The following is a 24,034-nucleotide window of genomic DNA, read 5'->3' as shown; positions in this document are numbered from 1 at the left end:
TCCGTAAATTAGTCATTATTCATGAATAATAAAGAGTTAACAACTCAATATGATCCATAAATAATGCCTAATTTACAGAGAGAGGGTTTTGTGTAGTGACTTAAAAGTGCTAGTGACTGCCATGCATGAATTCTTCAGAATTCAGTCAATGTTTGCAACTGCAGCAAAGCAGCGCAAAAACACACTCTTACTCACTTTTACAGTGACCTTGCTGCTGAGAATGTCCTTAGGCTTACGTAGTCCATTCTCAAGCTTTGGGTCACCTTTTCCCCCACCACTGTCCTTTTCAGCACGCTTGCGAGCACGGAGTGTGTTCCACGAAAGAGACTTCCTGTTGTATTAAAACATGACCCAGTCAAAGCTTAAGCTTGTTTAGAATATGAAAATAGGATGTGAATGCTCGATACGTATTGAGCATCAAGGAGATCAAAGGAAAATTATATATATATATACATACACAAACACATAAGGTCTGTCTAGCGTCATTGTACAATGTACAATGTATGCCTGTATCTTTTTTAAATAAATGTCTCTATTTTTTCATATTATGTCTGTATACAGGACAGACCCTGTATGTATATATATTATTATTAATATTAATTCATAAAAATATGAATTAATATTCAGTTGTCATATTCTTACACCATAGTGGATACACAGTTTGTGAAGAAGCAGCGTATTCCATATTAGCCCATGCAAATAAAGTTCAATTTGGCCAAGAAGTTCACCAGACAAAAATGAGGCCAGATGCTGCATCACACACAAACATTAACTGTCAAGGACTATTGTGGTTAGTACAAACACAAAATTAAGCAAACTACACACTACATGATTAAATAATGAGGAACTAAAATAAATAAATTAAAATAATAGTACATATATCTATTTTAACTTAATATTTAGAAATGTATAGGGAATTATATTACTTAATATTTAAACAGATTACTTTTGCACTTTAAGAGCAATATTGTGATTTGAATGTATACAGTAAATTACTGTCAGCAGAATGAACTTATGGTGATATTATTTACTCCTTATGAAACGCAGAAGCAAGTGACTTCGCCTTAGTTCATGCTCATGTCAAAATTTTATTTTACATATTTAAAATAATACATTTAAAACTATTCTTAAACTACAATGCTGAACATTGTGACTATCATCATATTGCACCAACCTGACATTTTTAATGGTTTCTCTTAAATAGTGCAAAAGACTTTTTACAGGAATGTACTGAAAAGAGTAAACAAAAAGTATTTACAGTAAACACTCAACATATTTGATTGAAGACAGAAACAAATAAAAATGAACTTAACATTTAAAAAATAAGATTAAAATAAAAATAATCTGTACAAAATTGCCATAGACAATAACAAAAAATTTTCTCCATCAGGAGAAACTATTCAAAGTCCATCAGATGGCCTATTTTTTTTTAAACATTTAACACAAAAATAAAAAACAGAAAAAACTAAAAAAGTGGTGTTAGAAACAGAAATAAGAGCCCAGACGTGACAGTGTCCACATTGATGTAAGATTCCTTGAACATCTTCGGTCTAAACCAAAGAAACAGGGTCTATGTAGTTCATTCAGTAAAACACTTTTTACATGATCACAAAAAAAAAAAAAAATCAAGAAGAAAATTAAACATCTCTTCATGGAAAAAGGTCCAAAACATCCAGGTTAGTTCCAACAAAAAGGGAGGGGTTTCAAAACACAGGGAGTGGAGTCTTGGTTTAATCATCCAAACAGAGTTCCAGTTAGTGTGGATTGCAACTTACTTGATGCTGGAATGAGCAGCAGTGTCTAGGACGGTTTTAGGGGGAGGGCCGAGGACATTGCCGGGCACCCAGCCCTCGGCAGCGGGGGACTGGCTGTTGGCAGGCCGGTACACCAGGAACATGTTCTGCTGATTGGTGGCCAGCACCTGTACCATCTCACCGTGTGTGACGCAGATCTCGTTCTCCTTCAGTGCGCTGTAGTCCTGAGTCACCATCATGGAGGAGGACATGCCATTACAGCCAAGTCCATCAAGCTGGTGTGTAGGAGGGAGCAAGCGAGAGAGAGAGAGAGAGCAGAGAGAGAGAGAGACAGAGACAGTAAGAAAATAGAGATATAGAACAGAGGGATCATACAAAAGGACAAAGCGAGCGGAGAGTAATAGCAAGAGAAAGAGAGAAAAACACAGTAGAGCAGATATATCATGAAATATCAAAATTTATGACTGACCATAACATTTTTACTCTCTGAATTAATAATACAGTATTACATCCAGTGTAATACAAATGACCAATAAACAAAACAAGGCTAAAAAGCAGCACTTGTTTGGAGTAGATGTAGACACTGAAATCTGTATTTGTTCTTATTAAAAGATCAGACACTCCCTCAGACCCCCTGCGGAACTGAAGCAAACTGGGCCAGTAAACAGGCTAATAATATCTTACTTATAAAGCAAAACAGCTCTCAGTTCTGCTTGGGTCAGCCATATTACCAGCACTCCTGATGTTCTTATACCAGAAGCACTGATAATATTTTACGTGCTGTATAGCATCTAAATGAGCTGGACTAAAGTCACTAAATCTCATTAAGAATTTCACTAAGATTTTCATTTTACAATGTGTGAGCAAGTTTATCTGGAGATTCCTAATCACCTTGGAGCTTTCATATTTGTCAGAGTGTTTGTGGAGCTCAAAGCAGGCACTGCCATTGGAGGTAGGTAGTTTGACTGGGGTGGAGTTGCGTCCTGAAAGGGCAGCTTTTTCCGGACTGATGGACACAGTGGAGCTGGGTCTGCTGCTTCCCGAGTTCCGTGTGAGCGAGTGAGAGCTGCCTTTCTCCTTCTGATACTCAATAGGAGACTGAAGAGCTGTGAACAATAAATTAAATAGCGCTCTAATGACTGCCTAATGAAAGTGAAGAGATAAAAGCTAATGATGCAAATAAAGCACTGTCATCTATAAATAATGATCAGAAAGCCATCCCCAGAGATGCCAGAACTGCACCTGACCTCCCAGACATTCCTACTAAATGGACCTTTAATGTGAGGCGGTTAAACGAGAGCAATTGATATGTGAGCGTATAGTCACCTGACAGGAAGTTGCTCTGGGCATCGAGAAGTTCACTGATGTGTTGCACCCAGACCTGCTTAATGTCAGTGTTCGCTGCTTGCAGGGTGAAACGCTCAGACGAGCCACGGCATGACAGCACAAACTTACATGGGTCATTATCCACATGTTCCTCCAGACCCAGATAGCTCACCTAGCATACAGGCAGAAACACACACACTAATTAATATGGTTAAAAGCAAAGTAGTGTCTCCTTAAAATATATTTCCAAAAAAGAAGAATTTCTGAGGACAAAGTGTTCCACAAAAAGAATACTGTCATAAAAGGTTACAACAACAACATGAAAGGGTCACATAGAGGTAACTGTCTGCCTACATGGTACAACACAAATTTAAAAGAAATAAATGCCAGTGATTACACTATGCATGGTCTGGAGTAGACATTTAAGGCATTTATTGGACAAGTAGTATTTTTTTAACAGTAGTTCAGATGTGCTACTAGTGTACAATTTCAGTCTTTTAACTTTTGCTAATCGACAATATTCTGACAGACCTGCTGTTTAAAATGGTACAGCTGTGATTAAAAAATCTTTCATTCATGCAGAAAATGGGGCTACATAAGAAATAAGATTTGTCAAAGTGAGTTTGCGGTAATAAAGATATTTGTAATTCTCCCATAGCATTTGGTTTGCGTTTCGCTATTGGCCTACTGTATTTGCTGTCTTGTGACTTTTGACTCATCCTGTGCCATCCTTCTATTTGTGGCTTTTAGACAAGTATTGTAGCTGTCAGCTCATACTGCGATTTCGTTCAAAAATAGTCTGACACAGCCAGAACTTTATCATCAGCTGTCTTTGTTTACAGCATGTGAAAGAAATAGTTTACATTGAGAGCTTTTCCTCTATGATAGAAAAATATTACAGCTAAACTGCATTTTTTTTTTTTCATGTGGTCATACCGAGTTTTAAAATTCTGTGTGATCTTGACTTTTGATGATTTTTGATTTGTTCTTGGGGGGAAAAGTCCTCATTTGCCTTATGTTGTTGATTTTTTTTTGGCTACAATTTTTGCTGTGTGTGAATTCCTTTTGGAATAAAAAACAGTGTGTGTGCTAAAGTTACTATCTCCTTTGGCCACTTTACTTTGTTTTGCAAATACTGTCCCAGAATCATTGATGAAATAGTGTTAAGACACAATAATGACATTCTTTGCTGATTACCTTGATGCTCTTTTTAAACTGATAACCAGGTGTTGAAGAGCCTTTCCGCAGGAGCTCACTGAAAATGACAATCTGCTCGAAGAGGAACACTCGGCGCTCTTTACTGCGAGACAGAACACCCGAGTCCTGCTCTGTCACGAAGAAGGTATCCTGCTGTAGGAGTTTACCCTGACTCGTCAGCTTTCCCTAAAACACATGAGCACACACCCCCGCGGTTATTAAGCCATATGTTTGTACAGCATAAATCATTTGATGTTGTTTTGTCATCTTTGTATTAGTGCACATAGAGGAGCACATGCTTTAGACTGAATAAATGCAGTTTGTAAGTGAGTGCGAAGGTGCCTGTCGGTCAACACATGACTATTACACAGAAACCGTATGTCAACACTACTGTATAAACAGGTCAACCTGTCTCGCATGATCTGTTTTTGCTCCTCTTGTCTCTCTCTCACCTTTTCTCTCACTGTTACATAATCGATAAAACCATCTGTCAGAGGGTTAAAGGTCACTATGAGATAAAATCCACACATACTGTAATTATGACAGCTATAGAGATAATGCTCTTATCACTGATTTTTTTCCCATAGCTAAAACTGTATATTTAAGAAATGACACATAAACAGTGCTCTCAGTGAAAGCGCTGCCTGTCCTCTTTCACATTTCACAGCTGGTAATTAGGACACAGATGACAGAGGTGAGCAGTTTTCCTACAGAAGCTTTACACATACAGTAGAGTGTGACCTTTGCTGTACATTACAAATAAAATGGTAATTTCATGCCACATTTCAGAAAAAACATTACAGCAGCTTCTTTAAAGTTATGTACAGTAATATAGAAACTGGACAAGCAGAATTTAGATGAAGATTTTCGCACCTCAAAGCCTTGGAGTCTGCCGAGGTTCATCATGTCATTGCAGAGTTTAGGGACCTGGGACATCAGATCAACCGCTTTCTACAAAAGAGGATAAAAACAGGTAAGTACTGGCAAAGCAAAGGAAATAAATTCTACTTGATTTCTGTTGCAACAAGTTTAAAAAACTGATGTAAAACATCTAATTACATCTTTTTAAAGAAAATAATTCCTTTTAACAGGTTTGCATGGTGGAACATACAACAGGTTTTAACGTGGAACATCTGTGAGACAGGTTCTAAGTCTATAAGATGTAATTTAATCATCAGGGTTTATTTTTTTATTTATAATTTTTTATTACTCTTAATGGTAATTTTTTTATTGCAAAATCTAATTGATTTACAAGCATCAAGCAAACTGCTTGTTAAATAGTTCATTATTTTTTCTTAGATTATGTAGAGTGTCTGCCATACAAGGCCCTGTGTCCAAGTTGTTACTATAGAAACAATAATATGAATTACAGCAGACATCTATGGTCAGAGCTGCGTTCACAAAAAAATGTATATAACCTTGATCAATCAAATGTGAGAATTTAACAGCACTGGTGGTATAAATAGCAATAAGATCTCACCTCAATATCCTGACAGTCCAACCCTGCCTTGGTACTGTATTTCAGAAAGTCCTAAAATATATAACGACATTGAGCATAAGTCATGTTACCTAATTTAGTATTAAATTTTGTATTAAAAACTAAAATCAACACCCCAAGCATCTTTAATAAATCATATCCTTTACCTTCAACAGTAGTTGATATTTTGTAATTCGCTGAATGGGCTTGATGAGAAAATCACTGATGCTCAGTCTAGAGTTTATTTCTTGCTGAACTGTCTGAAGGTTCAGAACAAGAACAGAAAACGTTAGATTTGAAATATACATGGTCATTAAATCATTTACCACAACTAAATGCAAACAAGAACAAAGTGCATTTTACCTCAAAATACGAGTCATATTCAGCCACGATGAATTCCGACTTGGGTTTGTTCTGGCAGTAAACAACATACATGTGCAGCCTTCGCTCCTGTACAAATGCAAAGCTAAACTCATTACCCCAGTTGCAGGAATTGGCAAAAACACTGCAAGATCATTAGAAATTGGTCTGTAAGCCTCACATACATGCTTGATAAAGAGCTCTGGTAGTTTTTCATGATCGTCAAGGCATTTTTCCAGTTCTCCCACAAAGAAGCTGGGAAAAATAAACAGGATAATGTAACTAGGAATAAGATTAGTCTTGGGTTTATTGTCACCTAACAGTTGAAACAGAAATAAAGACAATAAAAGGTAAGAAAACACCAACAAACTAAACAGCAAAACAGATCTAAGAGAACAACATATAGGGAATACTGTATTTGTGCATAGTAAGATGATGATAAAATAAATTACTTAATTAACAATCTATAGTAACATTATATTTTCCTGTTTATACTGTACAAGAAGCACGAAATGACAAAACAGAGAAGAAGAAGAAGTGGACACACTCACTCTCTATGCCAGTCATAGATTTGGTGAATATTTCCAAAGACAATTTTGTCTTTTCCTTTCATGTCTTCAGGGACTCCTTTCTCTTCTATCTTCTTCATGAAACCCTGTCAAGGAAATGTTCTTTTATGATTATCAAAGCGAAACACGCATCACTGCTCATTACTTCTAAAGTGTAATAGCTAATTCATCTTGGGAGTTATGATGTCATGAATTTGCCACTTTCTGGTATGTATGATCTATTTCTACATACCGTATAACAATGCTATATTTCATCCAATATTTTATGGTGCTTTTCAGGTATGTTTTCTCACCTCTACTACGATTCCTAAATCTTTGACGTAATCCTTCTCTGTCTGTATTAGTTCATTCAGGACAAACCTAAAACATAGAGGAGTTCACATTAGGCTGTATAAATCTTCACTTGGCACCTAAGGCTGTTGAGACCTGCGTGACTCACATGCGTCCACGTAGTGCTTTGGCCTTCTGCTCTAGCTCGGGATTCCTTGGCTGGGCCGGGCTTTGCTCCACCGGGTTCACTGAGCTAAAACCGGTATATGAGCCTCCATCCAGATTCTACAACATCAGAACATACAACGCACCACACACTCAGTGCTTATACAAAAGACACCATTAACCACCTGTGAGCATGATGACTGATAAAGCTGACTGATTCATGTGATTATTAATGCTTATTGTGAAGCAAAAAGGAGAGCCATGCTGAAAACAAATGCGTCACTATTATAATTCTCAGCAAGCAATGCACAGCATGTATGCAAAATAAAACACAGTACCAACACAATGTAGGGACAAAAAACACCAAAAAGACCCATAAGAGAAAAAAAAGAAACATGAATAATGCTAATGAAGATAAAATCTCAGCGTATTGTGCTTTACAATTAAATGACTACACACACCATAGACTTACCATCTTAGTTTTGACCAGTTTCTCTATAGCACTGACTAGCTCTGCGGCACTTGGGACCTCTGTGGAACCCTGCCGCGAAGCAAGCAATGCAGAGGACTGCAAATCACCAGCAAATGAGTAAAGGTGCATTAGCGAAGAAGCAGGAAGGGAGATCAAAGGAAAAAAAGAGAAGAACATAAAGAGAGAAGGATATTAGTAACCAAGTCATGACCTCAGTATTATAAGGTTCTCTGTCGGATTTTGGTTGCTAACCTGAAGAATATTTTACTCTTGTGTATTTGTGTTTTTAAACGTTTATATTTGAAACAATTTTAATTTCTTGTACAATATTATTTTTTTTAAGTCCACACGGCATGGTGGCTTAGTGCTTAGTATTGTCGCCTTGCACCTCCATGGTCCAGGTTCTATTCCCGGTCAGGGTTGATTCCCGCGTCTGTGTGCATGGAGTTTACATGTTCTCCCTGTGTTTGGTGGGTTTCCTCTGGGTACTCGTTTTTTTCCCTACAGTCCAAAGACACGCAGATTAGACTAACTGATGTTCCAAAATTGCCGCAGTGTGTGTGTGTGCTCTGCGATGGATTGGCACCCTGTCCAGGGTGTACCATGCCTTGTGCCCTAAGTCTCCTGGGATAGGCTCCAGGCTCACCGAGACCCTGAATACAGCATAGATGATGTATGTAAACATACTGTATATAGATGATCAGCAATAGAGTGAAGCCCACACTTAAACGTATACTTGATTTTATAAGAGTCTATCTGGCAGCCAATCCATATCCAATGGATAGTTAATATGGATGCATCATCTTATTACAACAGGTGGTTCTGACCGAGTAATCTTTACAAGAGAAGCATTCCATGTGTTGTCATATAGAGCATAACAGCACTGAGATGATTAACTATACAGTATGTATCACTCCATGCCACAGGTTTTCTAATTGTTAACTACATTAACAGTCGATTGCCAGCATGGGTGAAAGTACAGTAGGTACAGTCTACTCTACTAGAAAGAGGGGAGAGCAGCTGTCTGCCAAAATCCACTTTTCTTTCAGCAAGATGTAACTGCAAATGCACATTTAGGGTTTTCCTAGCTATAATGTCATAATTTTGATGCCCTATATATAAAAACTGCTCTTCATCCACATAGAACCTTATAATGCTGAAGTCATGAAGTTCCACTCCCCAAGAGAGCATGAAAGAGCCACAATTAGGAAGAAAGAGAAAAGTAACATGGAGGCCAGTTTGTGCATCTAAGTCACAATGCTGAACAGTGCATTTGTTTCAGAGTGTCATTCACAATACAGAAACAGTGGCAGATTGACATTACACGATACCAGTATCAAGTGATATGTTTACACACAAACAGGCAGCTGACAGGAAAAATTCTTTTTCATGCACAGCCTTCTCAAACCGGCAGACCACAAAACCAATGGTGCACTTTTATTTCACAACTTAGTGAAGTAATACTGTAATCTGAATGGGTTTAAACTTTGCAGATGGTCTTGTGGTTTAAGGAATATAAGCTAGGGAGTGGTCTTAAAGCCTTTCAGCACGATGGAAGAAAACACTGTGTTTGTGTTTCTGCTGAAATCATAAATAAAGCGCTACATTTACACTGAAAAAGAATGAAGTTAGTGGTGTGTGTTTTATTAAATGAGATTAATGTCAATCAGAAGTTACTGTATGTGCATGTGTGTAAGGGTTGCAGTTATAAGCGAGATCTCTATATGAACTGACACTGAGTGACACTTATAAATGAATAAATGAAGTTCTGTATAAGATCTTATAAGTGCTGAAAACCATCAGACACAACTTACTCCATGACTTGAAAGCTCAGTCTCCATACCGCTGTCTACAGTACTAAAGGTTTAAACCCAGGCCACAGAGCGCAGGTCGTGTGCATGTTTACCTTCTCCTCCTGAGCGGAGGGGTCTTTGATGATCTCCATGGGTGGAGGGAGTGGAGTATGAGAGTCATCCTCCAGTTCCTCCTCTCCTCCACTCTGCATTCCAGATGACTTGGAGAACGTTCCATCTTTCCTTATCCTCTGCAAGACAGGAATGCGAAAAATGCTTAGACATGGCACATTTCCTACACTGGATTATTAAATCCCTTTTTTTCTCATTCATTCTTTTCTTTCATTAAGGAAGTTTTATAGTTGCACAGCTTGGTATTATAACAATAAAATAAAGTTCCAAAAAAAAAGGTTATGAATGCTACATTTAAAAATAATAACGTTGGTGAAATTTGGTATAACTTTTTTTTTTTACTTATTTTTTAACATCGACATATCTCCTATTAAAAATGTTTTAAGGTGAATTATTATTATGTTTTTATGAAACCAAAAGTAGCAGCGATTAGTTTCTAGCCCAGAGTGTAGATTCATGCAGACTGAATGAATCATTACACAAAGCGAAACACCATTTAGATTTGCTCTACATTTTAGGTTGATAAACCGTACACACATCTGTAACGTGGAATCAGGAGTGATTGAGGTGCCTTTGACTCGATCACATGTTTGAAATATGGAATGAGATGGATTTCTGCTAACATGCATTTTCTCTCCCTCCAAAAACAGAAAGGCACAAAGAGGCTAACTGTCTTAATTTTATTAAATGGAAATGTCATATCATAAATATCATACTATTTAAATAAAATACACTCTTAACCTAGTAGGATTTTCTGGAAATTACATTAGTTAGTGATGGGGAATATAAAACAAACAGCGCCTCACAATTGTTAAGGCATTTCTGCAATAGATAATATGTTTCATGATACCTAACTGCCAAGAATATTGCACTGTGGCATTTAAAAAAAAACATTTACTATTTATGTCTATGCTTTTGATTTTGGTTGGATAAAACAAAATGCTGAAAATTGATACATCACCCTGAGCTCTTTAAAAAGTATGCAGTATTTTACTTCATATAATTTATGTCACTGATGAGACTTGTGATGTACTACATCGCTCACCTGTAATAGACTCATTGTCAAGATATTTATAGATATTCAATTTTAGCACCTTCCATTTGCTATCATGACCAGCCATCACTGCAGCTTTGACTGTAGAACAGGGTCTTGGATTTGTGCTGTAAATATTTAGCTCCTGTACTTTTCCTATATATAGCGATCTGCTGAACCTCGTACATGTGCGACCTCTTGTTCGTGATAGCCTTGGTTTTTGAAACTGCTCTGTGTGCACATGCTCCAAATCATAATTTCGAAATTTCATCAGAATTCCACAATGCGCACTGCATCACTGATTCTGCACTTACACTCTCAGTATGAGAGGCAGGTCAGGGTTAATGTGGGTCATTGTGTTGGGGTCCACAGCTCCTGCCCTGCCTACAGAGACTCTTTGTGCACATCATACAGACATAAAGAGCCACGCAAATTCACAGTGATCTATCTGCCCCAACCCCCAATCATCTGGTCCAGTGCTACTGCTGCCACTCTTAATAACGCACTCATACAAGACAGAGAACAAGGGGGCAATTTTCTGTAGGAAACTCTGTGTGAAGAAAGAACTGACAAAGTGAATTTAAGTGTCAGCTCAAAACATTCGACATTCAACCATATGCCCATCTTCGATACTACTGTTATACATCACATTGTATGAATAAAGACTATTAAATATGAATAAATGCTGCCTTTAAAGGTTGTTCTTTGGTCAAAAGTATACGGACACCTAACCATCATACTGTACCCTATACGAGGGCAATCTCCCAAATGTTGGCATAAAATTAGAATTTGAAGAGAACAATTGTCTAAAATGCCTTGAAGTTCCTTTACACTTCTTCTTAAATTATCTATAAAGAAGTGGTTTGGCAAAGTCATAATGAAAGACCTTGAGTGGCTTGTACAGATCCTTGACCTCAACCTTACTGAACACCTTTGGGATGACCTGGAAAGCTGACTGCATCCCTGACATCCTCACCCAACATCGGGGCCTGACCTCATTAATAAGGTCACTAACCACATGCCAAATTCTAGTATTTGCTTCAGAAGTATAATTACCTCCTCCAGACTGTCATCCTGCATTTCAGGTGGCCCCAGGTCAATGCTCTTTCGGCCATCTCTCTTCTGCTTCTGCTTGCTGGGCAGCTTTTTAATGTTGCTGCCATGGCTGAGACGGCGCACAGGGCTTGTGAGCCACTTCTTCAGTGTGTTTCCAGAACGTTTGGGTCCTGGAGAGTTGCTGTGGAGGGAAGCAAGTGATGCCTGGGGCTGCAGCGCCGCCACTGAGTCTGTCTTCCCATCTGGACCACTGACTGTGTAGTTCTCTGTAAGACAAGCCAACACATAACATGTTACATACTGTATATAATACAAGTCATTACTAGCCATGCAAAATGATGCAAGTCAAAGAGATACATCTTAATATTTAATTGATACATGAAAAATAACTTTTGTAATGTAGTTTTGCCTTTTAGTTTTGCCTAGGATGCAACTTAAATAATACAACAAAGGGAACAATTAAGTATTGTTAAAAAGTATACAAGATCACAAATCATCATTTACAGTATACTGTATTATAAAGTATACAAGATCATAAAATAGTATAGAATTTAACACACAATTTAACATCATGTGGTGTGCACACATCATGTAAGCCAGGCGGCACGAACACACTGATGTAACATTACGGTAACTCCGCACACCCACACTGCACTTCATCCATGCAGTCAAATGAGGCAACAAGTGCAAACCACACAGTGCCAAGACAAAGTCAATATGTGTATCGACTACACTAATTCTTTTGTCTGCAACAGTAATGCACTGTAATTGATCTAGGTTATACTTTGTTGGATTTTACCACAATCCCCAGCACCATGCATATTGCAAGAGTCTTCAAATTTGATGCATATTGTATGTACAGTAAGCTGATCACATTTTTGTAACAATTAGCTTTTTTTCCCTCTGTTTTAGCTACTTATTTCCTCTTTCCTGTGCTTTTTAAGTACTGTATATGCAACATAGAACATAATTTTTTTGATGTGTACTGTAATAATGGCTCTTTGATTCTAAATTGCTGAAAGACTGAAAAAGACTTGAAAAATTCAATGAGCTATACCTTAAAGGGTATCAAAAAACCATTGTACTGTGAGGTTAACCCTATAAACCAATTATTTATTAATCATTAATTTGGTTTATTTAAACTGATAATATACAGTATATTGGAATCCTTACTGACTCCCATCACTAACTGTAAACTGTACCATTAGTTAACATTGTTTACTAGTCATTTAGATGCAAGAAATGTTATAGACCTAATGTTATTTACCCTACAATTTACTTAACATATAAGATAATATTAGTCTGTTCTTTAAAAAATAAAAGTTCAACTCAAAAGTAAAAAAAAAAAAAAAAGGTACTTTTGCTATAATAAAGAAATAAACACAACAGCGTATTCACCCGACTGCAGTGTTGGTGCATGCCGTTAGTCTGTACTGTAAATGCAGATATTCTCAGAAGCTCCATCATTCAGCTTCACATACGGTATATGATTTCCACGACAGTCATTATAGTTTTTGCTTACACTGTAGTGTACTCCTAAGGGAAGAGAGTTAGTGGGCCTAAGCTGTCTGTACTATTGTGACTAAACTGTTTGCACTTTAAAGGCTTGTGAACGATGTTGAAGCTTTTAACGAGAACAGAAGAAGAGTCTAACCACACACCTGCAGCACCAGTCATACTGTACCTTTTCCACACACTTTAATATAATACTTAACACACGAGACTAGGGGTCTGAGACATGCTTCTTTCATTTGGTACAACATTAATTTCACTATGATGTATGCATTTAAGACACGTGACAAAAGAGTGAAATATGTGAGACATTATGCCCTACTCGCTACTAATGAGGTTTAATTATGCATTACCCTAAATCTACAGAAAAAATCTCATATTTAAAAATTTAAACAGGTTCCTACATACAGTATGTTGTATTAATTAAAATCTACATATATATTTTAAATGAACCACTTGTATATACAGTGTGTTCAGAGTTTTTTTTTTACGCTAAAATAACTCTTTTGTTACACAGAAAGACACTTTCCTCCATTCTCCTTCAAGTAACTCAGCTAAGGTCTAAGACAAAATTCATAAAGCTTTTATTTTTTTATTTTTTGGTGGTGGCCTAGGGCTATGGTGAGCTGAGAGGCCCTCATGGTCAACAAGTGAATAAGGAATCCATGTTGAGAGAGACATGCTGACGACAACAAATGTCCTTGAAAGTGCAGGAGGTGGAAGATTAATTCTAATAAGTAGCCACTGTGTTTTATTATATAAACCAACAAATGCCTATTCACACAAGTGGTTTCGGCTAACAGCTCACTGAAATGACATACTAACTGCCAGTTCCTTGGAAAGGCCTATGGACATATTTAAATAATAATAATAATAATAAATTTTTTTTACAAATAATAATTTGTACTGCAAGGGGACTTTTCCACATCTCCAAAGTTGATTGTGGCATCTTGAAGTCAGAGAAGACCATAGACAGATCATCAAGAAGACTGTAATAGCTGTATGACAGACAGTATGACAGTGTGCAGTTTGGGAGAAATCGTACAACAGTGCTCAAGTCAAACCACGACTTGTGATGAAATTTAACTTGAATGAAAACATAAAACCGTCTGACCTTTAGAGAAGAGTAAGAGTAAAACATTTGAATGGTGCAAACATTTTAAAGTAGGCTGTACATCCTTGAATGATGATAATCCCGGCCAAAATGACCTGGAGCCCATTGCAGTCGTTCCCATGAACATTTAACAAGTAGAAGCACCTTAGGGAGAAAAAAGGCTTGGTTTGATCACCATAGGTGTTTTGTTTTTGCAGGACAGTGCACAACTTCATACTGCCCCCTAAATCATATGCACGTTATAGGAACTTGAGTCCTGACCTCACTCCAAGGTATGTACAGATGTTTAAAGGAATTCCTGGGAGGCCAGTGTTTCAGACGTGAATCAGGCAGTCCGCTCATAGATCCGGGTATAATTAAAAAACTTGGCAGAAATACTGTAATAAGTGCATTGATGTAGCAGAGGGTTATACAGAGCAAAAAAGGTATTTACTCGAGTGTTTACTCTCAATCCCCTGTCCTTAAAAGATGCAATTCAAATCACAAGTTTATAATAGAGTTTTTTCCAATTGTATAATAATTTCCATAGTAACAACTTACACAGGGCCGACTCCAAATCTTTAATACAAACTTATTTTACATTTATGGTAATAATTTCCATCAATGTTAGAAAAACCTTTTTAAAACAAAAGAACCCTGAATATTACAGTTACACTGTGTGCTGACGAGTTCCTTTCATCTCATTATTTATTAATTAAATAAAACAAAGGAAAAAACAGATGGTCAACTTTGGAGTAGTAATACCTCAGACAGCCTCACCATACTTTCTCCCAACTATACCAGCATATCTTAAAGCAAACAATAAAGGTGTTTTACTGTATTAATACCTGTTATTATGTAACACTTTAAATTAAAATTAATCTTGTAACTTTAAGATGAATTCCATTCTTGAACCTGGTGATTTAGAAACATGCTCAGTCAGTACAAGAAGGCATTTAGAAAATTAGCTTTACTCTAGTTCATATAGTGATGAAAAAGGATATCCAAAAGATCTGATACGGACAAGTTGAACATAGTGTTGTCGCAAAGAATAACTTCTTGTCATAAGTATTATCTATTATATTATTTAGTTACCAATCACAAAAAAACATGTACAGAGCCCTTTAAATAAGTGTACCATTTATAATTGTGCAATATCACTACATTATCAAAATCATCTCAAAATACATACTGTATTTGTTTTTACCTACATGTAAAGTGACAAAGTTGAATCTAATCTAAACTCTCATGAAGAAAGTAAAATAAATAATTTATTTCCTGCTGGTTTTATTACAACAATTAATATTCACCAGTAAAAAGTTAATTGGAAGTGCCATACTTGAGTATGAGGGTACCATGCAGATCAGAAGAGATAAAAACATTTACTTTCATTTTCTTCAACTTAATATGAAGGTGACTTCTTATCTAAATTCAGCACTAGAGCTCAGAGTTCTCCGGTTAACACCTGCACATTTCAGCTATTAGATAGCAAAGTGGAAAAACAACATATCATTTTTGCATAGTTGCACTTGTTACATGGCAAACAATCATAGAAAGCTCTCTGAAAGACAGACACAGAATTAGTAAATCAGAAATGTTATTTTCAACCTTCAAACTTTTCCTCAAAGTCTTTGTGGCAGCATCTAAACATTTGTGGCAGGTAACACAATCCTCAGTGATCTGGCACTGAATGACGTCATATCAAGGACAGGAGACAGAAAAAGATATATTTAGTCACATATCCTTAAACAGATCGTCAGACCTGCCTAGCCTGACTACCTTGTCTATGAACAGCCACTGCCAAAGTCCTACAAGAGGGCTTACACACTAACAAACTAGATTTTCTGCAAGAAGAAACAGTGGAACAAACTGTATACATCTAACATTAATGTTAGTTTTTAATTAAATCACTGATTAGGAAAAAATAAGTATATTCCATTTCAAAAGTTCTCGTTGTTTTCCATTCTATTGAAAACAAAGTAGTTTAATCTAGTGGTTGTCACTGACACAGAGGACCCCAAGGATATGCTGTAACAGAAGAAGAGTAAACCAGTGGAGGAACACCAGATGCCCCTGGTATTATCTGCCCTCCACTCTGTTTCGTCTATTCAGTAAAGCAGCCAGTAAAGTATGTATTTCTAAACACAACACAGTCTCCAAACAGACGTAGTTCTTACTGAGACATTTAGGAGGTCTTTAAGAGTGTCGATACGGAGCATGATGCCGAGGATGCCACATTCCAAGCATATACGTAAAACTGGAACACCTTGTTTAAACTGGTTACAGAGAGACTGACAGGAAGTATGAAGAAAAAAGAAAGAAAGAACATAAAGAGAAAGTGAAAACAATGAAAAAAGATAAAGAAAAAGAAAGAAAACAAAGACGGTTATATACCCAGTGTTGAATCAAAAAAAGATAAAAGAGAAAGATACACTGAAAAAAAAAATAAGGCAAGATAAATAAAAAAATATAAACCAAAAAAAAGAGCAAGGAAGAAAAAGAAGACTTAAATAATCATATTGGAAGACAGTTCCATGCTGGTGCTAAAGATGTTACTATGTTTTAGAAGGGTCTGTTTATTGGCATGAAACAAGCAAAAAAAAAAAAAAACTAAGGAAATTGCTGAAATTACTGTAACTGGAAGAAATGAAGCCTGAAAAAACCATATGGGAGATCACCTAAACATTTGGTTACCTTTAACTACTGTATAGCCATGGGTGCATCAGGGTAAGAAGGTAAACATAGTGATGCACAGTGCCCACTGTACATGCCACTGGAGGCAATGTTCTGTCATCTGGGGTTGGTTCAGTTGGACAAGGCTAAGCTCAGCAACATTATGAAGTCGTCTAACCCAGTGAATGTAATGAATGACTAGGTTGTCACATCAATGCATTATTTTTTTGCCTCATGGCATCATTCCAGAATAACAATGCCAAGATTAATCTGGCCCCGAATTATTTAAAAGTTTTTCTGGGAGCATGAGGAATCATTTTCACACCATAGATTCCTGACCTTGACCACATTCAAAGGTTTTGGTATGTGCTTTGTAAGTTCTGTAAGCTCTGCAAGTCTTTACAGAGATGTTCAACTCTCCCATCATCAATGCATGATCTTGGCCAAACATTAATACAATTCTGGACAAAAATAAATGTTGTGATGTTGTATAAGGTTACTAAATCAATGCCATGGCAAATGCACACCGTAATCAAAGCTTAAGAAGGTCCAATGAAATATTACAGTTTGCAATGTTTTTTGGACCAGGCAGATAGATTAGAGTCTTTAATTGAAAGATCATTTTTCTCTGTCAGTAGGGGAAATGGATTTGGGATAATTTGGTCTTTAACAACTGCAGAGATGATGCTAAACTCTTCAGAACAGTGTGTGCAGTGATGTAAACCATATTGAGTTGTGGTACCTACTGTAAAAGCAGAGCCACAGTATGACATTAAAGAGGCTGTTGTTCTTGAGAAACGAGTCAACCTCGCTACCTAACTGCACAGAGAGACTTCCTGAGTTAATAGGTAATGAGAGAGCACTTTAGCCCACTTTAGAGCGAAGCACAGGGGTACTGACATAAACACACGCGTGCTCACACGCAAAAGCGCACGCTTCTCACATGATCTTGTACTAGTAACTTTGTGGGGTGTTTCTGTAAACTTGTATATTAATGCAGATAATAAGACTTGTAATAATTACAAAGTTAAAACTAGTTAATATTAACATCTGGCTTTTACAGTAAATGTTATCTCTTTAATTTTAGCACAAGGTCACAATGATCAACTAAACATTTAGCCTTCACAAAAACACAAATAAGAGTACCAACACACACACAGAAATAGCAAAAAATAATAATATGGGTTGTAGATATCACATATCACCTTTTATTCCTTAAATTGTTGTCCTGTGAGTAATGCTTCAAAATGATAAGAACAGAATACATTAAAACGAGAGAGAACCTTTCCTCAATGTCTTTGTATCTAACATCCAGATTTATATTTTCCAAAATCTGTTATATAAATCTGTACTTAAAACACTAGTCATTTTTTATCCTCAGTCATCAAACCCATCATACACACACGCACGCACATCTGCATCCCATTCCTTAACTCTTCCAGCTAAAAAAAAGGTACGAAGCTTACATTACGCACCTGACAGGCTACAACAGCAGCAACACTTTGCTAGAATCCACCTACAACATGAGCCAACGTATCTCCCACTCTTCATTCTTCCTCAAGATCTCATGGCTCAGCAACAAACAGACAGAGGGAATGAACTGAGGCTTGAGTAGTGGAGAGAGATTCCTACTTACTGTTGTGTAAGTAGTGTAATCACTGAGTTATTGCTCCAAGTTCACTCTGCGCCCTTCCACAACAGGAGCAGAGAGAGAGAGAGAGGAGGGGCTACATGCACTCAAACTCGCACTCGCACTCTCATTCTCTTCGTCTCTTTCTCTCTTTCATAGCTTCCTTGCCACACATGCTGGATTACAGACACAAGAGAGTCAAGTTACACTCCTGCCTGTGACAAAGGCTCTACTCAGTGGCGATCTAAAAGAGCGACTCTCAGTCGCTAGCAAGCAGTTTTCCAGGATCACGGGTCAGCAGATTAGGCATGTGCCTATGCTCAAGCTGCTTCCTTATATGCGAAAGTTCTTACTCTTGAAGAGAGAAGACATGATGCATTCTGCATCCATGTGAACATTTTAATATTTTAGGCATGTTTTATCTCATTCAAAAATTACATATTATATACTATGTCATTGTTAATTATATTTTGTATCTACATATATAGTTTTACAAATTAATCTATATATCTATCTATCTATCTATCTATCTATCTATCCATCTATCTAGATAAATAGACAGACATAAAAAATTAGTAAAAATAAAATACAATATAAATATTATATAATAAAATATAATTGAAATTTTAAAATGGACAAAGCTTGTTTGTTGAGTGACTAAGTTTTGTTTTGTTTGTATGATACTAGGAGATGCGGAGAAATGAGATACGAGGAGAAATGTTCTGTCTGTTACACATTTGCATTTTAATAGGTTTGCACAGACATTTCATTTTGCCAGCATCCTGCTCCTGTCATATACTGTAGCACGGATAGTTCTGCACTCACTGTACTGGCCTAGATAAGAGCATACACCCATTATGCATTTGCCTCCCCCACCTCACACACACACACACACACACACACACACACATAAGGATAAACCGCCCTTCAACGTAAAGAATGAGCAACACATGAAGCTGCTCCTACAGCAGGTCATTTCTCAGTTAGCAGCTCTTCATGTTTTTGTATTTGGACACATCGCTACGCTTTGTGCTATTAGACACACAGCACAGATGACTCAGAACACGTACAGTACAGCATATTATGACAAGGTTAAGATGAAGAAAAAGGGAAGTTATTGCAGTGATACAAATGCTCCAGGAGTGTATGATACTGTACATTCGGACTTGCCAACTGCAAAGGATATTTAAGAGTACTGGTGCAATTTTCATACTGGATCAAGATCACTAGTGGGTGTAATTTGCATTTGGTTTTGGAAAGATAACAGGTCTATGGGGGGAAGTCTTCTAAACATGGAACGGAAGCTGGGTAAGCAAATAACATTATCCCTATTCCAGGAGCCAAATGGTGCTTAGTTTCAGGCTGTAGTTAGAAAAGGTGCAAAGGGAGTTTGTAGAATAGACTCTGACAGAAAAAAAATAAGTACAGGATAAAAATGGGTATCTAACAGCACCAGCTTTATTTGGTGTAGCGGACACCAACACAATCAAGTTATTATTATTATTTTTTATTTTTTTTACATGCACACACATGAAGACAGGGACACTTTCCATTTCTAAGCACTTTCTTTTATAGATTTTTTTTACCTGCAAAAGACCAAAGTTAATAAATCCTTTCAAGGCTACACTCCATAAGGAAACAAAAGACTCATTGATTATGTAAGTGATTCCTCAACTTACAAATAGAGCAGCTACAATGTGAACGAGGAAGCTGCGTGAAGTGAACTCTTAGCAAGCAAAGGAAATCATTAGGATCCACGGGTGTCAAAAACACTTTAAATGTTCTGGAAAATCCCTTATTCAGTTTTAGCCTTGACTTTATCTCATAAAGTAACTAAGTGACATCTAATAAACATGCCGGAGGAGTCATGTGACTGTCTGTGAATGTGTGTACATGTGACAAAATTTCCAAAATGGTGTTTGTGCCTGCTGTAGATAGCACATGCGACAGAACTAGCCAGATTTAAAAAGTTTGTTTTTCACAAGTCTAAAGTCTCATGGTTTAATAGCATCCTATGTTTTAACCTGTTATGACTTAATTTCCTAACCAGTTTAATATAAAATAAATTAAGAATATGTAACATATGAATCTTATATGGCTTTCATCCCTAAAATCTTAGAAAATTACTGTACTCTGTTGTTTTATTCAAACCATATTATAATGAATGCAAACATATAAATAATGTCAGATTAATTAAATTATTGTACATAATACAAACTGTATTATGAAAAAATTTTGCACATCAGTACTAAACCTGCACACTAGCTTTAGCTGTGATAACTTACTGGTTAAATTATTGGAATGGAAATATTAGACGGCAAGTGAATATTTTGTTTCTGAAGTTGACATGCTGATCTAAAAAATCTGAAAAACAAATGTACGGATTTGTGCCTCTATGACATGGGCCAAATTGTGATGGCCATGTTGCTGGTCTGCAGTCGTTAAGTCCAAGCAAAAGTGTTCATAGAATAGAAAATCAGTGAACCAATGACACAGTCATGGGTGGCCAAGGTTCACTGATGCACATGAGGAGCGAAGGCCGACCTGTGTAATCTAATTTAATAGAAGAGATACTGTATCTCAAATTGCAAAAAAGATTAGTGCTAGTTCTGACAGGACAGTGTCAGAACAGAGCATTGATGTTTATTGCATATGGAGCTACATAGCCACAGACCAGTCAGGGTGCCCTTCCTGAACCATGTCCACAGACAAAAGCGGCTTTTCTGGGCATGAAATCACTTCTTTTTTTTTTTTTACATCATGTGGATGGGCAGGTGTATGTGTGTGCATCAAATTGTGGAGTTATTGAAGCTTTACCTCACAACTTGCCGGACTTAAATGATATGCTGCTGACAGCTTGGTGCTAGATAAGATTATCCCGATTCTTATCCGGCACAATTCCAGACCAGTCCAAGTCCAGACCTCAATGGGTCAGGGCTGTTTTGGCAGAAAAAAATTGGGACCTACTCAATATTAGGTGAATGGTCATAATGTTACAGTATACTAAGAATTGATGACAATGGTTCCTACATGGTGTTGAGATACCCTATGTACATGTTTTCTCAAACAGTGTTGGGTGGACAGTTTTCTGCAGCTATAGTAGATTGTATGAAGGACCTCCAATATAAAAGAATTATTTTTGAGTTTGCACTGTGAAGAAAATCTAAAATCTAATTTGTAGTTGAATATTAAGCCAAGTACCTATCAGATCTTCCACCTTGACGCTGAAACACTATAATTAACTACAGCCTCTAAACTTATTTCATTGTAATGAATTTGATCAACATAGAGCAATGTGTGAAATTTAAACCATTGCGCCTCTAAAATCTAATACTTACAAATAGACTTGATACAGACATGCAGAAATGTTTTTTTTACAGTTTTTTTCACTGACCCTATGTTCAGCTTTTAAGATTGCTTTGAGTATAAACTTCTGAAAATACCATCAGATTGGTGTTCTACACAGTATCTACGAAATCCATATATAATGGTTAATATACGATTAAAGAAATGCATTTTGTCTTATATGTCAAAGACAGAAGTCTCTTAAAGCAAACTCTTGGTTTCAGATAAGGGGAAACCCACTCCCTAACAACATCCTGTAATAGCAACACAAAATCTAGATATTCAGCCAAAAAGCTGACGAATGCTACACTGTACTTCAAATTTCATTATATCACCACAATGGCAATAAAGTCTTTTTATATCACATTTGAGTTAATATTAAACCATGGGTTTATGTTGCAATACCCCTTTAAACAAAGCATGTATTTCAGAAACTGCTGATTCCTTGGGAGTTTTACACACAACAGTGTGTTTACAGAGAATGGTGCTGAAAACCAAAGTTGTTCAAATTCAAATTCAAATTTTATTTGTCACATACACAGTCATACACAGTACGAAATGTAGTGAAATGCTTACATGACCGCCAGTGACCTTAAAAAGAGAATTAAAGCTTATAATAGTAATAAATATGAATAAAAGAAATACAATAGAAAATTAAAAAAAATAAAAAAGAAAAAAAAAGAAAATTTAACTAGGAAAAATAGAACTAAAAATAGAAACTGAAAATAGAAATGTACTGTACTTGTTGATAAGAGAGGTCAGTGAAAAATGTCCAGGTTGTTTTGAGCTCCTGTGAAAGATATACTATATCACTCTGTACAACCACAATGATAAGAAGAGCATCTCAGCATGCTCAAAACATCAAACTTTGAGAAATGGGTCAAACAGCAAACAGTGCTTGTTTGAGTCACTATAGAGCTCCTGAGAGTTCAAACCAGTCTGGTCATTCTTCTCTGTCATATCATCATCATCATCATCATCATCAAGGCAAGATGTTTTGTTTTTAGAACAAGACCATCAGTTTCTGAAAATACTCAAACCAGTGTATATGATGTGTCTATAACATTTCCTTTAAATATTTGTCTCTGTGTGTCTTTATGTGTCTCTGATATGGTGTCTTCATGTTACCATTCAATCTTGCAGAATTATCTTGTAATCTTTTATCCAAGATGTATTCTTACTGTATGTCCTAGCCAAAATGATAAAAATGTCATTGTTGTTAGTTGACCTTAAAGGTAAACTGACGCAATATTTCTATTCCTTAAATACTAGGGCAGTGCCAAAATTAATCCAAAAGTGGTCATAATGTTTTTATTAAGTTCCTTAAATGGTTCAAATTGTTGGTAGAGTAACTCTTCCTCTATACAAAGCTATTACCTAAACTAGCCACCAACACAATGCATTTGCTGCCAGTGTTAAACATAACCGTCAAATTCTCTTAAAAAAATCTCCTTTATGAAGTTGATGGTCTTTTCAAAAGGGAAAGACATACTGTACAGTAATCAATGGTCTTAGATAAGCAGTTATTGCTGCACATCAATCTGGAAAGAGTAATAAAAACCATTTCCAAACCATTTTGGGGTTCAACATTCTACAGTAAGTCAGACCGTGCAATGCTCAGAGAAATACAAAAAAACCCAGAACGACATCTCAGATCCTACAGACCACACTGAGAATGTTAAATGTTAAAGTCTCCATAAGAGCAGGATTTGAAGAAGCACGGCAGTGTTGAAGTGATGATTAGGGCTTGTTTCGCAGCCGCAGAACCCGGGCACCTTGCAATCTCTGAGACGACCATGAACTCCTCTGCATACCAGAGTATTCTAGATGGAACTTTGAGGCCTTCTACACGACAGCTAAAGCTTGGTCAAAACTTGGCCATGTAACAGGACCTCAACCCAACAGAAATGCTGTGGTGGGACCTTAAAATAGGTGTGCATAAGCGAATGCCCAAAAACATTGATGAACTGAATGCTGTAAAGAGCCAAAATTCCTCTACAATGATCATACAAGTCATAAAAGAAATATTTATGTCCTTTATGTTATTGCTGCTAAAAGTGGATATACAAGCTACTGATTCATTAGTTGTTGCAACAACTAGCTCAGTGCTCATCAGACACGCCTGACAAGCTGAGTGGACATAGACCCATACAGTATATTCAGTAGGTAACCTGGGG

The 24,034-nt window shown here is 36.7% G+C and overlaps 1 protein-coding gene across 2 annotated transcripts in view; it reads right to left on the bottom strand.

Annotated features, from left to right (window-relative positions):
• kalrna (kalirin RhoGEF kinase a) overlaps nt 1–24,034 on the bottom strand; it is a 173,362-nt gene that overhangs the window by 7,541 nt on the left and 141,787 nt on the right. Inside the window, exons 35-50 of one of the 2 annotated variants that reach the window (XM_053495941.1) lie at nt 11,605–11,870; nt 9,497–9,634; nt 7,591–7,686; nt 7,123–7,238; nt 6,977–7,043; nt 6,666–6,769; nt 6,300–6,369; nt 6,118–6,204; nt 5,922–6,014; nt 5,758–5,808; nt 5,151–5,228; nt 4,278–4,463; nt 3,081–3,252; nt 2,646–2,860; nt 1,776–2,029; nt 196–331 (exon numbers count right to left, since the gene is read on the bottom strand). In XM_053495941.1, the coding sequence (XP_053351916.1) occupies nt 196–331; nt 1,776–2,029; nt 2,646–2,860; nt 3,081–3,252; nt 4,278–4,463; nt 5,151–5,228; nt 5,758–5,808; nt 5,922–6,014; nt 6,118–6,204; nt 6,300–6,369; nt 6,666–6,769; nt 6,977–7,043; nt 7,123–7,238; nt 7,591–7,686; nt 9,497–9,634; nt 11,605–11,870 (2,129 nt within the window). The remainder of the gene's footprint in view (nt 1–195; nt 332–1,775; nt 2,030–2,645; nt 2,861–3,080; nt 3,253–4,277; nt 4,464–5,150; nt 5,229–5,757; nt 5,809–5,921; nt 6,015–6,117; nt 6,205–6,299; nt 6,370–6,665; nt 6,770–6,976; nt 7,044–7,122; nt 7,239–7,590; nt 7,687–9,496; nt 9,635–11,604; nt 11,871–24,034) is intronic. The other variant, XM_053495942.1, reaches the window with a different exon arrangement.

The sequence above is a fragment of the Clarias gariepinus genome, chromosome 5 (assembly GCF_024256425.1).
Source record: "Clarias gariepinus isolate MV-2021 ecotype Netherlands chromosome 5, CGAR_prim_01v2, whole genome shotgun sequence".
NCBI classification, from domain to species: domain Eukaryota; kingdom Metazoa; phylum Chordata; class Actinopteri; order Siluriformes; family Clariidae; genus Clarias; species Clarias gariepinus.
This window is presented reverse-complemented; position numbering and strand designations above follow the sequence as displayed.